At 35.9% G+C, this 16,697-nt stretch overlaps 1 protein-coding gene across 1 annotated transcript in view; it reads left to right on the forward strand.

Moving 5' to 3' along the window:
- The first annotated feature begins 8,474 nt into the window (after positions 1-8,474).
- LOC141394557 (cilia- and flagella-associated protein 44) overlaps positions 8,475-16,697 on the forward strand; it is a 66,269-nt gene continuing 58,046 nt past the window's right edge. The window contains exons 1-6 of the mRNA XM_073969165.1: positions 8,475-8,680; positions 8,742-8,904; positions 8,963-9,730; positions 12,749-13,574; positions 13,644-13,866; positions 13,926-14,567. Of these exons, the coding sequence (XP_073825266.1) occupies positions 8,586-8,680; positions 8,742-8,904; positions 8,963-9,730; positions 12,749-13,574; positions 13,644-13,866; positions 13,926-14,567 (2,717 nt within the window). The 5' untranslated portion in view covers positions 8,475-8,585. The remainder of the gene's footprint in view (positions 8,681-8,741; positions 8,905-8,962; positions 9,731-12,748; positions 13,575-13,643; positions 13,867-13,925; positions 14,568-16,697) is intronic.

Here is a 16,697-nt window from a genome sequence, read left to right on the forward strand (position 1 = left end):
GAGCTAACATGTGCCGCGCGTTCACCCATAAGAACGTTAAAAACTTGGGTTTGGGCGTCGGGTTAGTAACCCTCCCCTAGAAAAAACTGCCTACTATGAAAAAACGAAAGAAAAGAAAAACAAACCCCTCTAAAGTTGACGAACCCCGCAAACGTTTTAAGGACCATGATCTGCGAATCTGCACCTGGAATGTTCGCACTCTTTATAAAGAAGGTGCAGTCTTCTCATTGGCAGACGTACTTGAAAAGTACAAGACCGATATTACTGCCATACAGGAAATACGATGGATTGGGAAAGGCTTCACAACAACACCTAAAGGTGACGCACTGTATTATAGCTGCCATGACGTAAAGCATGAGTTTGGTTGTGGATTCGTAGTTAGTCGGAGACTAAAACATCTGGTATCCAGCTTCACCCCAGTGAATGAAAGACTTGCTGCAATTCAAATAAAAGCTAAATTCTTCAACATCAGCTTTATTTGCGCTCATGCTCGCACTGAAGAAAAGGACGAACAGACCAAAGATATATTTTACGAGCGCTGCCGCCGTTGCCCTGCCCATGACATTAAAATCATTCTAGGCGATTTTAATGCCAAAATTGGAAAGGAGAATATCTTTGGGCCAACAGTCGGGAAATTCAGTCTCCACAGTGAAACATCTGACAATGGTATGAGGCTGATAGACTTTGCTGCTGCAAAAAACATGGTAGTTAGCAGTACCAGATTTAATCATCTCGATATTCATAAGGGCACCTGACTGTCTCCAGATCAGAAAACAAGAAATCAAATTGATCATGTTGTGATAGATGGAAGACATTCATCGAGCGTGTTGGATGTATGATCGTTTCGAGGCGCAAACATTGATTCGGACCACTACCTTGTTGCAGCAAAGGTACGCACCCGCTTAAACGTGGCAAACAAAGTACGAACAGACACAACACGAAAGTTAGACATCGGTAAGCTGCAATCGCAACAGATAGCCACAGCATATTCCACTCAACTAGCCCAATTGCTTAATCAAAGCGCTCCTCATCCCGATAACATATCAGCGCAATGGCAAAGCATTGCCCACTCCATGCAAACAGCCGCAACATCTATACTTGGATACCAGAGGCCTCCACCAAGGAATCCATGGTATGATCAGGAGTGTCGTGCTGCCACCGAAGAGAAAAATGCGGCATATAGGGCTACTTTAGAATCCGTAGCAACGCGTAGCGCACGAGAGAGATACAGGGAGAAAAGGAGAGAGGAGAAACGTCTTTTCCGCAGGAAAAAGAGAGAGATGGAAAAGCGGGAGGCTGTATTATTTGGGCTTGAATGACAACATTTGGTGTTCACAATTTATTTTTATAAAAGCAAACATGATCAAGAAATTGTTTACAATATTTGTAAAAACTATTTTCAAAGAAAAGTACCAAACATTTTTTTCTATCCCCTAATTTTTGGCTCTATTAGGGCAACATCGTTAAATACTAGCCTAGTGTGGGGCAATTCTGGCTAATATAGAACTTCTCATTTATCATTAAATTGCTTGTACATTAGGGATATAACCAAAAAATACCACGCCAGTACCATGTGCGGAATATTGTCCTGATAACGAAAACGCGTGTTTTAGTTCGATTCGGTGAAAAAAGTTTCTGCACCGACTGCGATTACTAAAGCCCTTTTGATATTTTTTCTATTAAAAAATTTAAATTTGCTTTGTTTGAATAAATACATATTTATAGAAAACAAATACGATTCTCACAGGCAAAATCATTAAAAAACGGTTTGTAACTTTCGCGAATTCGTTGCAAATGACCACATATTCTCTTGTCCAATCAATATACTCGTAAACATAAAATTCGCGAGATTATAAAGAAATAAAATTCAATATTGTCGCAGGTGCATTAAATGCTCTGAAATTTCGCGATTTGATAAGAAATTGGTCCAGAATGGTTTGATATTGATTTTAAATTAGATTAAAACTATTAATAAGTTAGATTAAAACTATTAATAAGTTATTAATAAGTTATCGTATATGTCATTATAACAAATAAAATTAAAAAATGCTTTATTAAACTTCAATGCATTTGGTGCGGAAACTTTTTGCACGATAGGGAAAAAATGACAGCGTATTTCGTAGTAGTTTTTCATGCTCTACACGGCTATGCGGTGGTATTTTTGATATTTGCAAAAAATTCAAAAAAGTTATAACCCTATTGTATATTCTCTAGACATAACAGCTAGTCATTTTTTTGAAAATAACTGCAAAAACATACAAAAAATCGAATTGTTTCAAGGGCCAAATTAACGTCAGAAACATCATTCTTTCTGCCGGAATCAATGTCAGACAAAACTACTGAAAACAATAGAGAACAGTTTATTTCACTGTTCTGATAACTAAAATGCTAAAAAAGTAAATAATTTGATTACTTTTAATCGACTATTGTGGTTCATCATTTTAAATGCTCAATTTTAAAATGCCCATTTTTTGTTTTCCGCAAAATTTTAAAATAACGGTACGTTGAAAGGAATATTTTGTATGTTTTGAATTGTTAAAAAATTCTCAACTCATTTCGTAGTTATCAGCGTTTACATTTTTGAGTTCAGTTTGCATAATTTTTTGTGACACTCAGTTTGAAATTTTGTGGAGAAGGCCTCAGCCTAAAGGTAAAAAGCTTTAGGTATACATATTTTTTGTATGCAATGGCCATTGAAAAGATATTCAGGCACAGTCAACATATGCCTTGTTCAGAATGACGGTAATTCGCTCTCTATTCGTTGTTCGACCCCAAATTAATTACTTAATTTTCCACACAAAATAGTGCGAGTGAACAACCATTTTTATACTTTGTTCAGTTTTAATTAATATCCGAACGACGATAATTTAAAACTCTATTAGAAACTCAAACATTTTTAGAAAAACTGAAAAACATGAACAAAAAGGTCAATCTTGTAGAGAATTTTCATAGCTACAATATTTTCTTTAGTCCCATCTCGATAGAGCATGCAGTTTCCAAGCAAAATCGTGAAAACCTAAAAAACCTCTAAAAAGGTCAACATGAATCGCGATTTATTTAAAAAGCGCTCCGGCGATTTTTGTTTTTTTTTTTCATTTTTGATTGTCTTTACCCCAATGGATTAAACTTCATAATTTTTCTCATTTATGAACATTGTAGTTTCAGAATCCGCAAAAACTTCCCAGGTGTAAGCACATTAAAAGTTGGTTCAAGAGGGTACATAAGCTGCCTTGCCTGTTTCTGATAAAAGAATAAAGAAGGCCGAGCCAATTTTCGAACTAGGTTTCCCTTTTATTTTTATACCCTCAGCCTTTAGGCTAAGGAGGGTAGGTATATCACGAATATTGTCAATTATTTCATATTCTATTTCAGAAAAAAAGGATAAATTTTTTTCGCGCTACATCAACAATTTTTGGTATGTAGTTTAAGAAAAAAATTCCCAGTACGAATCTGGTCGCGAGCCAATTTTTGGTTGTTGCGGACAAAAGTTATGGTGGTTTTATTTCGCTTTTTAAAGTAGAAAATATTATAAAAACGCTAATTATTTTAATGGGCACAATTGTTACAAAAAAGTTCTCTCGAAGAGACTTGAGCGAGTAGGTTGCATAATACCTGCAAAATGTTACACAGAATTCGCGGAATGTATATAAAATTGATAAATTATTGAATGTAAGTCAACATTTTTCAAAATTAAGGCCCATTTAGTTGTCATAAAATTACATAAAAAAATTGTTGTGGATCAAAACTTCACGGCGTATTAAATGAGACTATAATCATACAGATTTGTGTTATAGTTTCGATGTTATAGCCAAAATAAGCACATATTTGGTCAAAAAAATAATTTTTTGTTTGAAAAAATATTTTTTCACATGCATTATGTAGTAGAAAATATTGTAAAAATCTGTAGGAATACTTCCTTCATTTTGCTTAAATCTCCCAATTAAATAGACGGATTTTGCTTTATTGACATTCGTATTAAAGCTTTCCCATTAGGGAAGGTAATTGGGTTGATGAGGATATATACCAAAGCTTCTGAAATTGAAATAGAGGCCAAATAACCCATTTTAATTTATATGCATTTTAAAATAAGTGTAAATCGCGTAATTATCAAATTCATTTTGTCCGCATGTGATTTTCATGTACAGCAAGACCATATCTATGAAGATGAAGATGTAGCATCGCCTGCATCTTAGCATTAAAAAACCTATAAAATATCGCTAATTTGCGCAAAGTGCATACAATTTTTGTCCGCATCCGATTTCAGTGTCCACCATGAAAATCTGCATCGATATATATCTATTTCAAGGCGATCAATAAAGAACCGTGGATGTAGCATCACACACTATTTTTTGGGATAAAATGACTGTAGCTTCCTTATCAGTGAAGTTTTCAAATCTCTGTTTCCGCTAAAACAAAGATGCTGCACTAGTTTTTTCATTGCAGTGGAAACGATCCGCAGAAAACGCGATAAAATACGGGATATTTCAAAAACAATTTTAGGCTATTTTTCTACTTTGGAATTTCTCGTAACTCGCGTTTTAGTAGATGGATTTTCACGAGGAATGATTTATTGGATCCGGAACGTAAAAAACTAAAATGTGCAACGGAGTACGAGGTATTCTAGAGACAATTGCAAATATTAGACCCGAAAAATATGATTTTTAGAAAAACGTTCGTACAAAATTTCCGCATTTGGATGCAGATTTCTATGAAGCTGTGCTGACTGCATTCACAATATACGTATCAAATAACTCAGAATCGCAAGTACTACAATCCTGTATATGATTTTTTGAAAAACCTGTTTGCGGAATGAAATTAGAAGAAAATTTCAAAAAACACTGTAAATCTGGCTTCAAAATGTCAGCATCATTTAATGGTAGAAGCAGTTCAAATTTTGAAAAGTAATACATTAGAGAGATGATCCTTATTTAGTTTGCTTCTACTTTTACTTTGACAGGAAAATCGAGAGAAGTGTGGTTTACTCACAAATCGAGATAAAACAAAAACAGACATGTTGGCTTCAACCCATTTTTACCCATTTTTTAACGTAAATATAGCCACAGCTTCCACGCAAATTATCTTTTAAGGCCAATATTCTTTTCCACGTCCAAAGACATTTCATTTTATCAAAAAATATTTAATTTGTATAATATACAATCATAAGTCGCGTGTTCTAAAAGGGTAAACCTTGGCTTCAGCTATGTTAAATTTTCAAAAATATTGGTGATATACACTTTGATACGATGAAAATGTGCCTCATCGAAATAATGGTTTTAGACCCCAAGTATGTTTGGACGAAATGTGTTTCAGACAATTTGGAGTCGATCTAGCCATGTCCGTCCGTCTGTCTGTCCTGCTGGCTGGAGCCAGCGAACGGATGAACCGATTCGGTTCAAATTTTGGCTTTCGCAATATTGTGCCCAAACTTAGTTTAAGTTCGAAGATGAGCTACATCGGTCCACTCCTTCAGGTACCTCCCCCACAAAAGTTCAAAAATGTTCGGAAAAATTGTCCGCACGATAACCGATTTGGTCCATACTTTGTATATCGTAAACATTCTACAAGAGGAAGATGAGGTTCCAATATGGCCTCAATCGGCCCACTCCTTCGAGTTCCTCCCACACAAAATTTCGGAAAAGTTCAGTTTAGGGCCATCTCTCGAATCAAATCTGCCCTCCATACGACGGTACAAGTTTCATTAGGGGCAAGTCCATACTTCCTGAGAAAATAGTCTGAAAGTTGTAAAAAACCCCTTTGACACCGTGTGAGGTGGTTGGAGCGCAAAATAACTCTGGAACGGATCGGCCGATTCGGTCCAAAATTTGGCCTTAGTAATATTTTGTCCAAACATAGTCTAAGTTTGAAGATAAGTCATATCGGTCCACTCCTTCAGGTACCTCCCCCACAAAAGTTCAAAAATGTTCGAAAAATTGTGCGCACGATAACTCTTGAAGGGAGTGACCGATGTAATCCATACTTTGCACATCCTAATATATCTACCAGATATAGATCAGGTTCGAATATGGACTATATTTGTCTACTCCTTCTGGTACAGCTCACACAAAATTTTGGATAAGTTCACTTTAAGACCTGCACTCGAATCACTTTGACTTTTGTTGAAGCAACTTGCATTCGCTGCCTCAATTACGATGGTAAACGTTTTTTCAGGGGCAAGTCCATACTTCTTGAGTAAACATCCCGAAGTGTGTAAAAACCCCATATGGCACCATATGTAGTGGCTGAAGATCCACTTCCGTAATGGTCAATGTAGATCCATTCCTTTTAGTATCTCCTCCGCAAAACTTTTGATCCCTAATCCTAATGAAAATTTTTGTCGGTTCAAATTCCCAAAATTAATAAAAACCCCTAAATACATACAGTGCGCGGCATAATTATTTTGACAAGTTTGAAAAAATGATGTGTATGGTTTTTTACCGGATTAGTCTTTTACAAAAATATGAAAAAATATTTTGGCTAATCGTTTACTAGAGTACTTAAAATTAGTAATAAATTTTATCGGTTCAAATGTACGCTGGCACTTTTGTAATGGAAATAAAATTTCACTGCCTGGCAAAAGTATTTTGACAAAAATGTTCTATTGATTTTTAGACCTCAACAATTAAAAATGTCTTATTTTTATTTTTGATCATTATCAGTTACGATAAAATTAATATATTTCACACACATCTGTACCATTATGTACCCATTTACCGATCGATATGTCAAGGATATAAGGATATTCAGGAGATTTATCATTAAACAACATTTTCGATGGTTTTCTCCCATTATATCGGAATATTTTGCGGATATCGACTTTTTATGATAGTAAGAAAATTTGTTTCTCTTATCAATGTGCTATTTGAAGGAAATAACTTTAGGTTTTGACCCGAAATACGCTCCAAACGTGCTTTACAAAACTCAGTTTTACCATAGTAGCAGTGTTCTGCAAATGAATACATAACACTTCGATCAGTTTACTACCATGTTGTTATGAAAAATCGTTCAAAGTGCCAATATATTCATTATAGTTCACAGCATTAACCATAAAAATTAAATGTCGCAGTATTTTAAATGGTGGATCAGACTGTTCTTATGCCTGGGAGCATTTGGGCGTGGAAATAGCACCAGAAGGACATTTATTTCACAAAGATACCCAACTTTTTGGCGTTTTTTTGACTTAAGCTAACTGAAAAGTGTATTTCAAGATGAATTAGGTTCAATTATATTTTTATCAGTGCACAATATGCTGTGCCACAATGATTGTGGGGGGTAAATGATTTTAATTGAAAATCTAATTGACATTTTTTGTAGGTATGCCTTATCAACCTTGTGGAATAGCAAAATATGAATTCAAATTAATTTATTTTCTAATGTCTAGAGGCTCTTGTCTTAACAGATAACTTGTTTTGGCATGGAAATTGCTCATAAAATAAGGATTTGTGTGCATAAGTAAGATTCGATTTGCAATTCTGCTCTATTTACCGGAGAGCAACGTCTGTAATTTCACATTTTCTGCCTAGATCGTACATATTTACAGCGTTTACAGTATTTAGATATTTATCCGTTACAAAATAAACAGATAACTGCAGCAATATCTAATCATTAGCTACATTTATCACCGAAACTCTCATTTTAAATTTCGTTACAACTTTTGACACCAACATTCCTTATTTTAATTTAAGATCTATGACTGTCAAATACATTTTTACATAAATGTTAATAATTAATTAATTTTGGTACCAAAAGGTACGATTAAGTACCAAAAGTAACATAATTATGACGTGTCAAAATACTTATGCCGTTTTGCTTTCGCCTCCCTTTCTAAACATTCGCATACCTAATCAAAAATTAAGCTGGAATTTCTTTGATCCACTAATTTTTATTTAGCAGAGAGGCCAAAGAAAACCCCTAAGCTGTTGATATCCCGTTTAATGAATGCTGACAATATTTATATACCTTTTAAGATAAATGTAAATTTTGTCATGTATTTCAGCCATTTGACCACCGAGTTGTTTGTAATTTGAGATTTTGTGCTTAGAAAACATTTTCAAAAAAAAAAAAAAAAAATGTCTAAATAGGTCCAGTGGACCTGGTCCATGTTTAGGTATAGCTTCCATATAACTGTACCAATGTTTTTAAATAGAACCCATATAACGTTACCACCCCGACTTCAGAAACTTCGAAGCTTTTTTCCAATATGTTCATCCCAAATTGTTCAGAAAAATTCTCTACCACAAATTATAGACATAGGTACTTTCATAACAGAAACTAATTACATTTTAGGTCAAAATATTTCATGGTGGAGGTAATAAAAAGTTCGGACCGGCCGAACGTAACGCTGCTTTTACTTGTTATTTATTGTATCCACCGATGGCTCATTAAAACAGTGTGCTAACAAGTAAACATTATTCAGGAACCCCAAACAAGTGCATTACGGACAACACGTTGTCTAAGAAACTTATAAAATAAACTTCACCTAGGAAACCATTTCAAAACAACCAGTAGTTGGCAAAAAAATATTTGTTTGTACTCGAATCGAAAGGAAGTTAAAAAAATATAACGAATAAACGAATAATACTTCGACAATGGCAAATGAGACGGAAATATCTTTAAGAAGTGAAGAGGATGAAGACGAAGAATTTGTACCAACATTTGAGGCCAATGAAATTATTAGATTAAAGTAGGTGTTTCCGTTGTTTTTGAAATTGTGAAGAAACATTTTCCAATGTACCTCTTTGCAGGCATTCCTTTGGTTATGATTGCAAACGTCTGTATAATATGGTCCTAATCGATGAAGACACATTGGTCTTTGCATCCGGTACTTATATACATTATTTTAGCATATCACGACGAGAAGTAACATTTCGTGATTCTATGTTCGGCTGTGGTATTGGATTTATAACGGTATGTAAGGAGCGCTTTTTAAGGATAAATATTATTTTTGCAACTCCTATATTTGTAGAAAAACTATCATAACGATTATCCCGGCCTCTTGACAATTGGTGAAAATGGACCAAAGGCAACTGTTTTCATTTATGATTATCCCAATAATGAACCTCGCCTAAAATTAGAGGGAGCTGCCAAACAACAGTTTACATGCGGTTCGTACAATTACACCGGGGACTTGTTTGCCTCGCAGGCCGGTTATCCTGATTTTATGTTAACAATTTGGAGATGGCAAAAGGCTGAAGTAGTGCTGCGCTCAAAAGCCTTTCAAAATGATGTCCTTCATGTACATTTCTCTCGTTTCAATCCCATACTTTTGGTCACTTGTGGTCTGAGTCATATTAAATTTTGGAAAATGGCCAATACCTTTACGGGTCTAAAGTTACAAGGTGATTTAGGACGTTTTGGAAAAACTGATTTTAGTGATATTTATGCCGTTTATATGTTGGCCGATGAGAATGTTATATCTGGTTGTGAATGGGGTAATATGTTGCTATGGGAAGCAGGGCTGATAAAATTTGAAATTTGTCGCAAAGGTCGACGACCCTGTCACACTAAACCCATTGTTAGAATTACCATGGAAAATGGTGAAGTTACCACAGTCGGTATGGATGGTTATGTTCGTATTTGGTTTTGGGAAACTGTGGATTTGGCTGATCCACCAGATGATGACCGTTTTGTAGAAATTGAACCGATTTTCGAATTCTATGTTGGTGATTGTGAAATACGAATGATGCAAAAGATCAAAATGTTTGATGATGATGATTTTGGCTATTATGTTTTGGTAAGTAGATTGTAAAAAATACATACATGTAGGATAAAAAGCAAGCTAGATGGATACGATGGGTGGTTTGGTACTTTTTATACCCTCAGCCTTTAGGCGAAAGGGTATTTACACTTTGATACGACCAAAAATGTGCCTCATCGAAATAATGGTTTTAGACCCCAAGTATGTTTGTACGATATCCGTTTCAGACAATTTTGAGTAGATCTAGCAATGTCCATCCGTCTGTCTGTCTGTCTGGCAGGCTGGTGCGCAAGATAACTCTCGAACGGATCAATTGATTCGGTTCAAATTTTGGGTATCGAAATATTTTGTCCAGATTCGATTTAAGTTCGAAGATGGGCCATATAGGTCCACTCCTTCAGGTACCTCCCCCACAAATGTTCAAAAATTGTCGCAAAACTTGTGCGCACAATAACTCTTTTAGGGAATAACCGATTTGGTCCATACTTTGCACATCGTGTAATTTCTACCAAACTTAGATGAGGTTCCAATATGGACTCAATCGGTCCACTTCTTCGTGTACCTCCCACACAAAATTTCGGAAAAGTTCAGTTTAGGACCTGGACTCGAATCGGTTTGATTTTAGTTTACGCAAGTTGTATTCGCTGTCTTCTATACGACGCTGTAAGTTTCATTAGGGGCAAGTCCATACTTCCTGAGAAAATAGCCTGAAAGTTACAAAAAACCCTATGACACCGTGTGTAGTGGTTGGAGCGCAAGATAACTCTCGAACGGATCTGCCGATTCGGTCCAAAATTGGGCTTTCGTAATATTTTGTCCAAACTTAGTTCAAGTTCAAAGATGGATTATATCGGTCCACTCCATCCGGTACCTCCCCCACAGAATTTCGAAAATGTTCAGAAAATTTGTGCGTACGATAACTCTTGAAGCGAGTAACCGATTTGGTCCATACTTTGCACATTATGAAATTTCTACCAGACATAGATGAGGTTCCAATATGGACTCAATCGGTAAACTCCTTCGAGTACCTCCCACACAAAATTTCGGAAAAGTTCAGTTTAGGACCTGCTCTCGAATCGCCTTGGTTTTTGTTGTAACATCTTGTATTCACTGTCCCCTATACGAAGGTACAAGTTTCCTCAGGGGCAAGTCCATACTTCCTGAAAAAATAGCCTGAAAGTTGAAAAACAAACCCTATGACACCATGTTTATGGGTGGAAGCGCAAGATAATTCCTGGAACGGAAATGCCGGTTCCGGCCAAAATTTGGCCTTCGTAATATTGTTTCCAAACTTAGTTTAAGTTCGTAGATAAGCCATATCGGTCCACTCCTTCAGGTACCTACCCCACAAAAGTTCAAAAATATTCGGTAAAGTTGTGCGCACGATAATTCTTGATGGGAGTGACCGATTTGGTCCATACTTTACACATTCTCATAATATCTACCAGATATATATCAGGTTTGAATATGGACTATATTTGTCCACTCCATCCCGTACCTCCCACACAAAATTTTGGATAAGTTAACTTTAAGACCTGCTATTGAATCACTTTGATTTTTGTTGAAGCAACTTACATTCGCTGCCTCAATTACGATGGTAAAAGTTGTTTCAGGGACAAGTCCATACGTCTTGAGAAAACAGCCCGAAGGATGTAAAAACCCCCTATGGCACCCCCATGGTCTATGTCGGTCCATTCCTTTAAGTACCTTTTCCGCAAAATTTTTTAACTTTAATCCTAATGCCATGTTCATACTAGAATTTGAATCACGTAGTTCGTTCTCATAATTACGTACACAAATTAACCCGTTCATACGACATGGTACACAATTCATAGCAACATGATTCATATTTTCATACTTTTTGTTTTCTGATTTTAAAGAAAGTTTCGTCCAAAAGACGAGTAAAATTAATTGATATGAACTGAAAAACTATTTGTCCTTCTTTCAGATATCTATTTAATATTTAATTACATTATTTTCATTCATCTTTTCTATTTTTTCTCACAATTTTGGTGTTTTCAGCAAATAATAATATTTTTCTATTTTTAAAATTAACGAGAGAGAGACCTGCCAAAATAACTTTTTGGTATACATACTTTCTGGCAGGCATTTGATTTTTGTTTTTAAATTTGTACGCGAATTTCAAACGATGGACAAGAAATGCAACTGCAATAAACGAAAATAGAAAATTTTCTATGATTTGAATGTTTATTAGTCCTTAAACCGTTTACTTTTTATTCAGGTTTTGCAGTTTTACTAAAAAATTTTGGGTTTTTAATAAATTTTAACTTTTATATTTTTCCTGTCATAATTAATTTATTTCGATAAATTCTCTCATTTGTTAGAGATGGGACATATTTTATCGTCGTTCTGAGAGTAATCTAAATTGAACAAAGTACACAAATCGTTGTTCGTTCTCAAAATTTTGTATGGGAAATGAAGTAATTATATCGTAATTTGGGGTCGAACAACGAATAGAGAACGAATTACCGTCAGTCTGAACAAGGCATAATCAACATTTTTGTCGGTTCATACGAGACCAAAATTTTGAAACCCCCTAAATACATAAGTTTTTTGTGAAAAAAGTGTTTCAATTTGCACAGGCTGAGGGTATATCTCTGTCGGCAAAGCCGACTGATACTTATTTACTTTTTTTATTTATTTTATTTCCATTTATTTCATTACCTTGCAATCGAAGCCATATGGTAAATTCAATGGCCAATTCAGATATAATTACAAAGATTCCACCTTACTTCGTATTCTTATAGTTAAATCAATAGACCATACGAAACTGAACTATCAACATATTTCTGAAGAAATCTCTTGAAATATTTTTTGTAAAATTCACGAACGGCGTTGACTTTAACGGCGATGGTGACCAAATATAAATACTACATTCCGAAAAGAGTAGTTGAGGTAATACACCCATCCTCATGACTTTTACCAATAATCTTAGAAAGTAAGGGTTTATAGATAGCACTAAAAATTCTGACTGATCTCTGACTGACCTCAACAAATATTCTAAAAATCAAATAAATGTTCACATTTCTCCAGGATGGTGGTGGTGGAATATGGTATTGTGACCTAAATACTCGTGATATACCCAATGAATCGTATAAACTCTATTCTTTTCACGGTGGTCGGGTGATTGCCGCTCAAACCAGTCCTGTGTCGCCACACCTAATGACATTAGGTGAAGATGGACGAATTTTGGTCTACGATTATGAAACTGAAAAAATGATTTTGGAAAAGCAGTATTCAGCAGTCGGTACAGATCTATTGTGGTTTGGCCCGAAAGTATCGGATTCCTGCATGGAGTTGGTGGCAAGTTTTGAAGATGGTATTCTTCGGCAAATCTATTTGGATTTAACAAATCCTCGAAAGCCCAATATTTATCTTATACGACCAATTAAGGCTCACACGGCCCCGATAACGAGGATAACCATAAATCCCTTGAACACTTTGTTGGTTACCGGAAGTGGAGATCGTTCAATTTTCATGTACAATTTAAAGGAAAAGAAGGATGCCTATATTCATTTGCAACCGTTGGGTTTTATACAGTTCGAAGCTATACCCAATTGTTTCTATTGGAAAGATGAAGAATGTACAATTCTTATCGGTTGCAAGAGTGGAGAAGTATACGAATATCGGCTGCCATTGGATGTCAGCGAGAATCAAGTGTTCCTCAGTTACAATTTGACGGATAAAACTGTTATGAAAAGTACGAAATTTATCTCGGTCAAAAGCCAGATAAGACGTGATTTGCGTAGAGAGGAAATTAAGAGGCGTAAAGAGAAGAAGCGACAGCGAAAATTGGATGACATTGAACGTTTGAAGGCTGCCAATCCGGGATTACAAATTGACATGGAAGCTGCATTGGGTGAGTATGCAAAACCAAGCACTATGTACATAAACATCTCATAATCATCATTTTCTTTCTGATTAATAGCTGACTCTGAGCCGGAAGAGGAAGAAGAGCCACTGCATATACCTGCCATACCAAATCCTGTACTATGGCTTCGAACAACACCAAACGATACCATATGGGTCTCCATGGGCGGTTATGATGCCGGTTATATTTACGAACTAACACTGGAGGGGACCACAAATCCTATTCGATCGACAATCATTAAAAATGGAGATGACATTGAGATACATTCCTTTTTGGACATGTAAGTTATTTTTCTTTCTTAGAGAGGTTTTCTTCTTACCTCCACCTCTACAATTTCAGAGAACAATATCTACTTTTTGGCTTGGTAAATGGCCAGATACGCATCCAATACACAAATACAGAGGATTTTACCGATCTACGTAATTATCGTACGGTCAACATGCATGACCCTTTAAATGGCAATATGCCACGTTTATTGCTCAGTCATGATGGTCGCTATATATTCAGTGTTGGTTACGATGGCAATATTTTTGTCTACCATTGGCTTGGACCAAGAATTGAAATTGAAAAGAAATCCATTCTACTAATGCCCCGAAAAATTATACCATCTGAAGATATAATCGATCCGGAATATCCTTCGTTGGAGCAGGAGAAAATCTATGCCGAAATAAAACGTCAAGAGGAAGCAGCAGCTGCTCATGAGCGTAAAGTCTTAAATGATATTTTAGGCCTTCAGCAAGAGTTCAATCAGTTCATGCAGGAAAACTTAAAAATCGATGAAGATATTCGCATTCGACATCGTGATTTGTTATTGGATGATCGAATTACGAATCAAATACGCGATGAATTGCAGGCTGAGCTAGATGATGTACGCGAAGATTTGGCATACGATTTGGAAGTAGCTCAGGTCGGAAAGCAAAAGTTATATGATTATTTTATTAAGAAATTGGATCACATCCCGATCAAGATAACTGGAATTGGGTGAGTAAAAATTTTGTTAATATCGAAGTGTCTCTGGACAGCATTTTTTGCATGAATCGACTATTTTCGATATTTTTACTATTTTTATACCCTCCACCATAGTATGGAGGGTATATTAAGTTTGTTTTTCCGTTTGTAACGCATTGAAATACTCATTTGCGACCCTATAAAGTATATATATTCTTGATCAGGGTAAAATTCTAAGTCGATCTGAGCACGTCCGTCCGTCCGTCCGTCCGTCCGTCCGTCCGTCCGTCCGTCCGTCTGTGGTAATCACTCTAGCATCCACAAAAATGGAGATAGGACGCTGAAATTTTGGGAAAATGCGTCTTTTGTTTGCAGGCAGGTCAAGTTCGATGATGGGCTATATCGGTCCACGTTTTGGTATAGCCCCCATATAACGGTACCCCCCGATTTACGATATTTTGACGTTTTTAGCTACATTTTCAGACCGATTTGGCTATAATTTGACATTTAGGGTTCTTAAGTGTCAATAAACATATATAACAAAACTTGTGGACATAGGTCCACGTTTTGGTATAGCCCCCATATAACGGTACCCCCCGATTTGCGGTATTTTGACGTTTTTAGCTACATTTTTAGACCGATTTAGCTATAATTTGACATTTAGGGTTCTTAAGTATCAATAAACTTATATAACAAAAGTTGTGGACATAGGTCCACGTTTTGGTATAGCCCCCATATAACGGTACCCCCCGATTTGCGGTATTTTGACGTTTTTAGCTACATTTTCAGCCCGATGTATATAATTTGACATTTAGGGTTCCAAAATGTCAATAAACTTATATAACAAAAGTTGTGGACATAGGTCCACGTTTTGGTATAGCCCCCATATAACGGTACCCCCCGATTTACGGTATTTTGACGGTTTTAGCTACATTTTCAGACCGACTTAGCTATATTTTGACATTTAGGGTTCTTAAGTGTCATTAAACTTATTTAACAAAACTTGTGGACATAGGTCCACGTTTTGGTATAGCCCCCATATAACGGTATCCCCGATTTGCGGTATTTTGACGTTTGTAGCTACATTTTCAGACCGATTTAGCTATAATTTGACATTTAGTGTTCTTAAGTGTCAATAAACTTATATAACAAAATTTGTAGACATAGGTCCACGTTTTGGTATAGCCCCCATATAACGGTAGCCCACTGATTTACGGTATTTTGACGTTTTTAGCTACATTTTTAGACCGATGTAGCTATAATTTGACATTTAGGGTTCTTAGATGTCAATAAACTTATATAACAAAAGTTGTGGACATAGGTCCACGTTTTGGTATAGCCCTCATATAACGGCACCCCCCGATTTACGGTATTTTGACGGTTTTAGATACATTTTCAGACCGATTTAGATATAATTTGACATTTAGGGTTCTTAAGTATCAATAAACTTATATAACAAAAGTTGTGGACATGGGTCCACGTTTTGGTATAGCCCCCATATAAAGGTACCCCCCGATTTACGGTATTTTGACGTTTTTAGCTACATTTTCACACCGATATAGCTATAATTTAACATTTTGGGTTCTTAAGTGTAACTAAACTTATATAACAAAAGTTGTGGACCTAGGTCCACGTTTTGGTATAGCCTTCATATAACGGTACCCCCGATTTACGGTATTTTGACGTTTTTATCTACATTTTCAGACCGATTTAGCTATCAATTGACATTTAGGGTTCTTAAATGTCAATAAACTTATATAACTAGTGGATATAGGTCCATGTTTTGGAATAGCCCCCATATAACGTTACCTCCCGATTTCAGGTATTTTGAGAATTTTACCAACAAGTTTTAACCGAAATATCTGTAATATGAACATTTGACATTTGAAATTCTTAGTGGTCACCACACCTCTCCACCAAAAATTGTCAAGAAAGCCCCCATATAACGGTACCTCCCGATTTTCAGTAATTTGATGATTTTAGCTACAATATTAAACCGAACTAGCAGTAATTTGACATTTGAAGTTCTTAGTGGTCAACACCTCTCCATCTAAAATTGTCAACATAGGTCCATGTTCGGATATAGCTCCCATGTAACGGTACCTCCCAATTTTCAGTAATTTGGCAATTGTAGCTACAGTTTTTAACAGAACTAACTGTAAT

This window comes from Musca autumnalis, unplaced genomic scaffold (genome assembly GCF_047663935.1).
Source record: "Musca autumnalis isolate F117 unplaced genomic scaffold, ASM4766393v1 scaffold_2, whole genome shotgun sequence".
NCBI lineage: Eukaryota > Metazoa > Arthropoda > Insecta > Diptera > Muscidae > Musca > Musca autumnalis.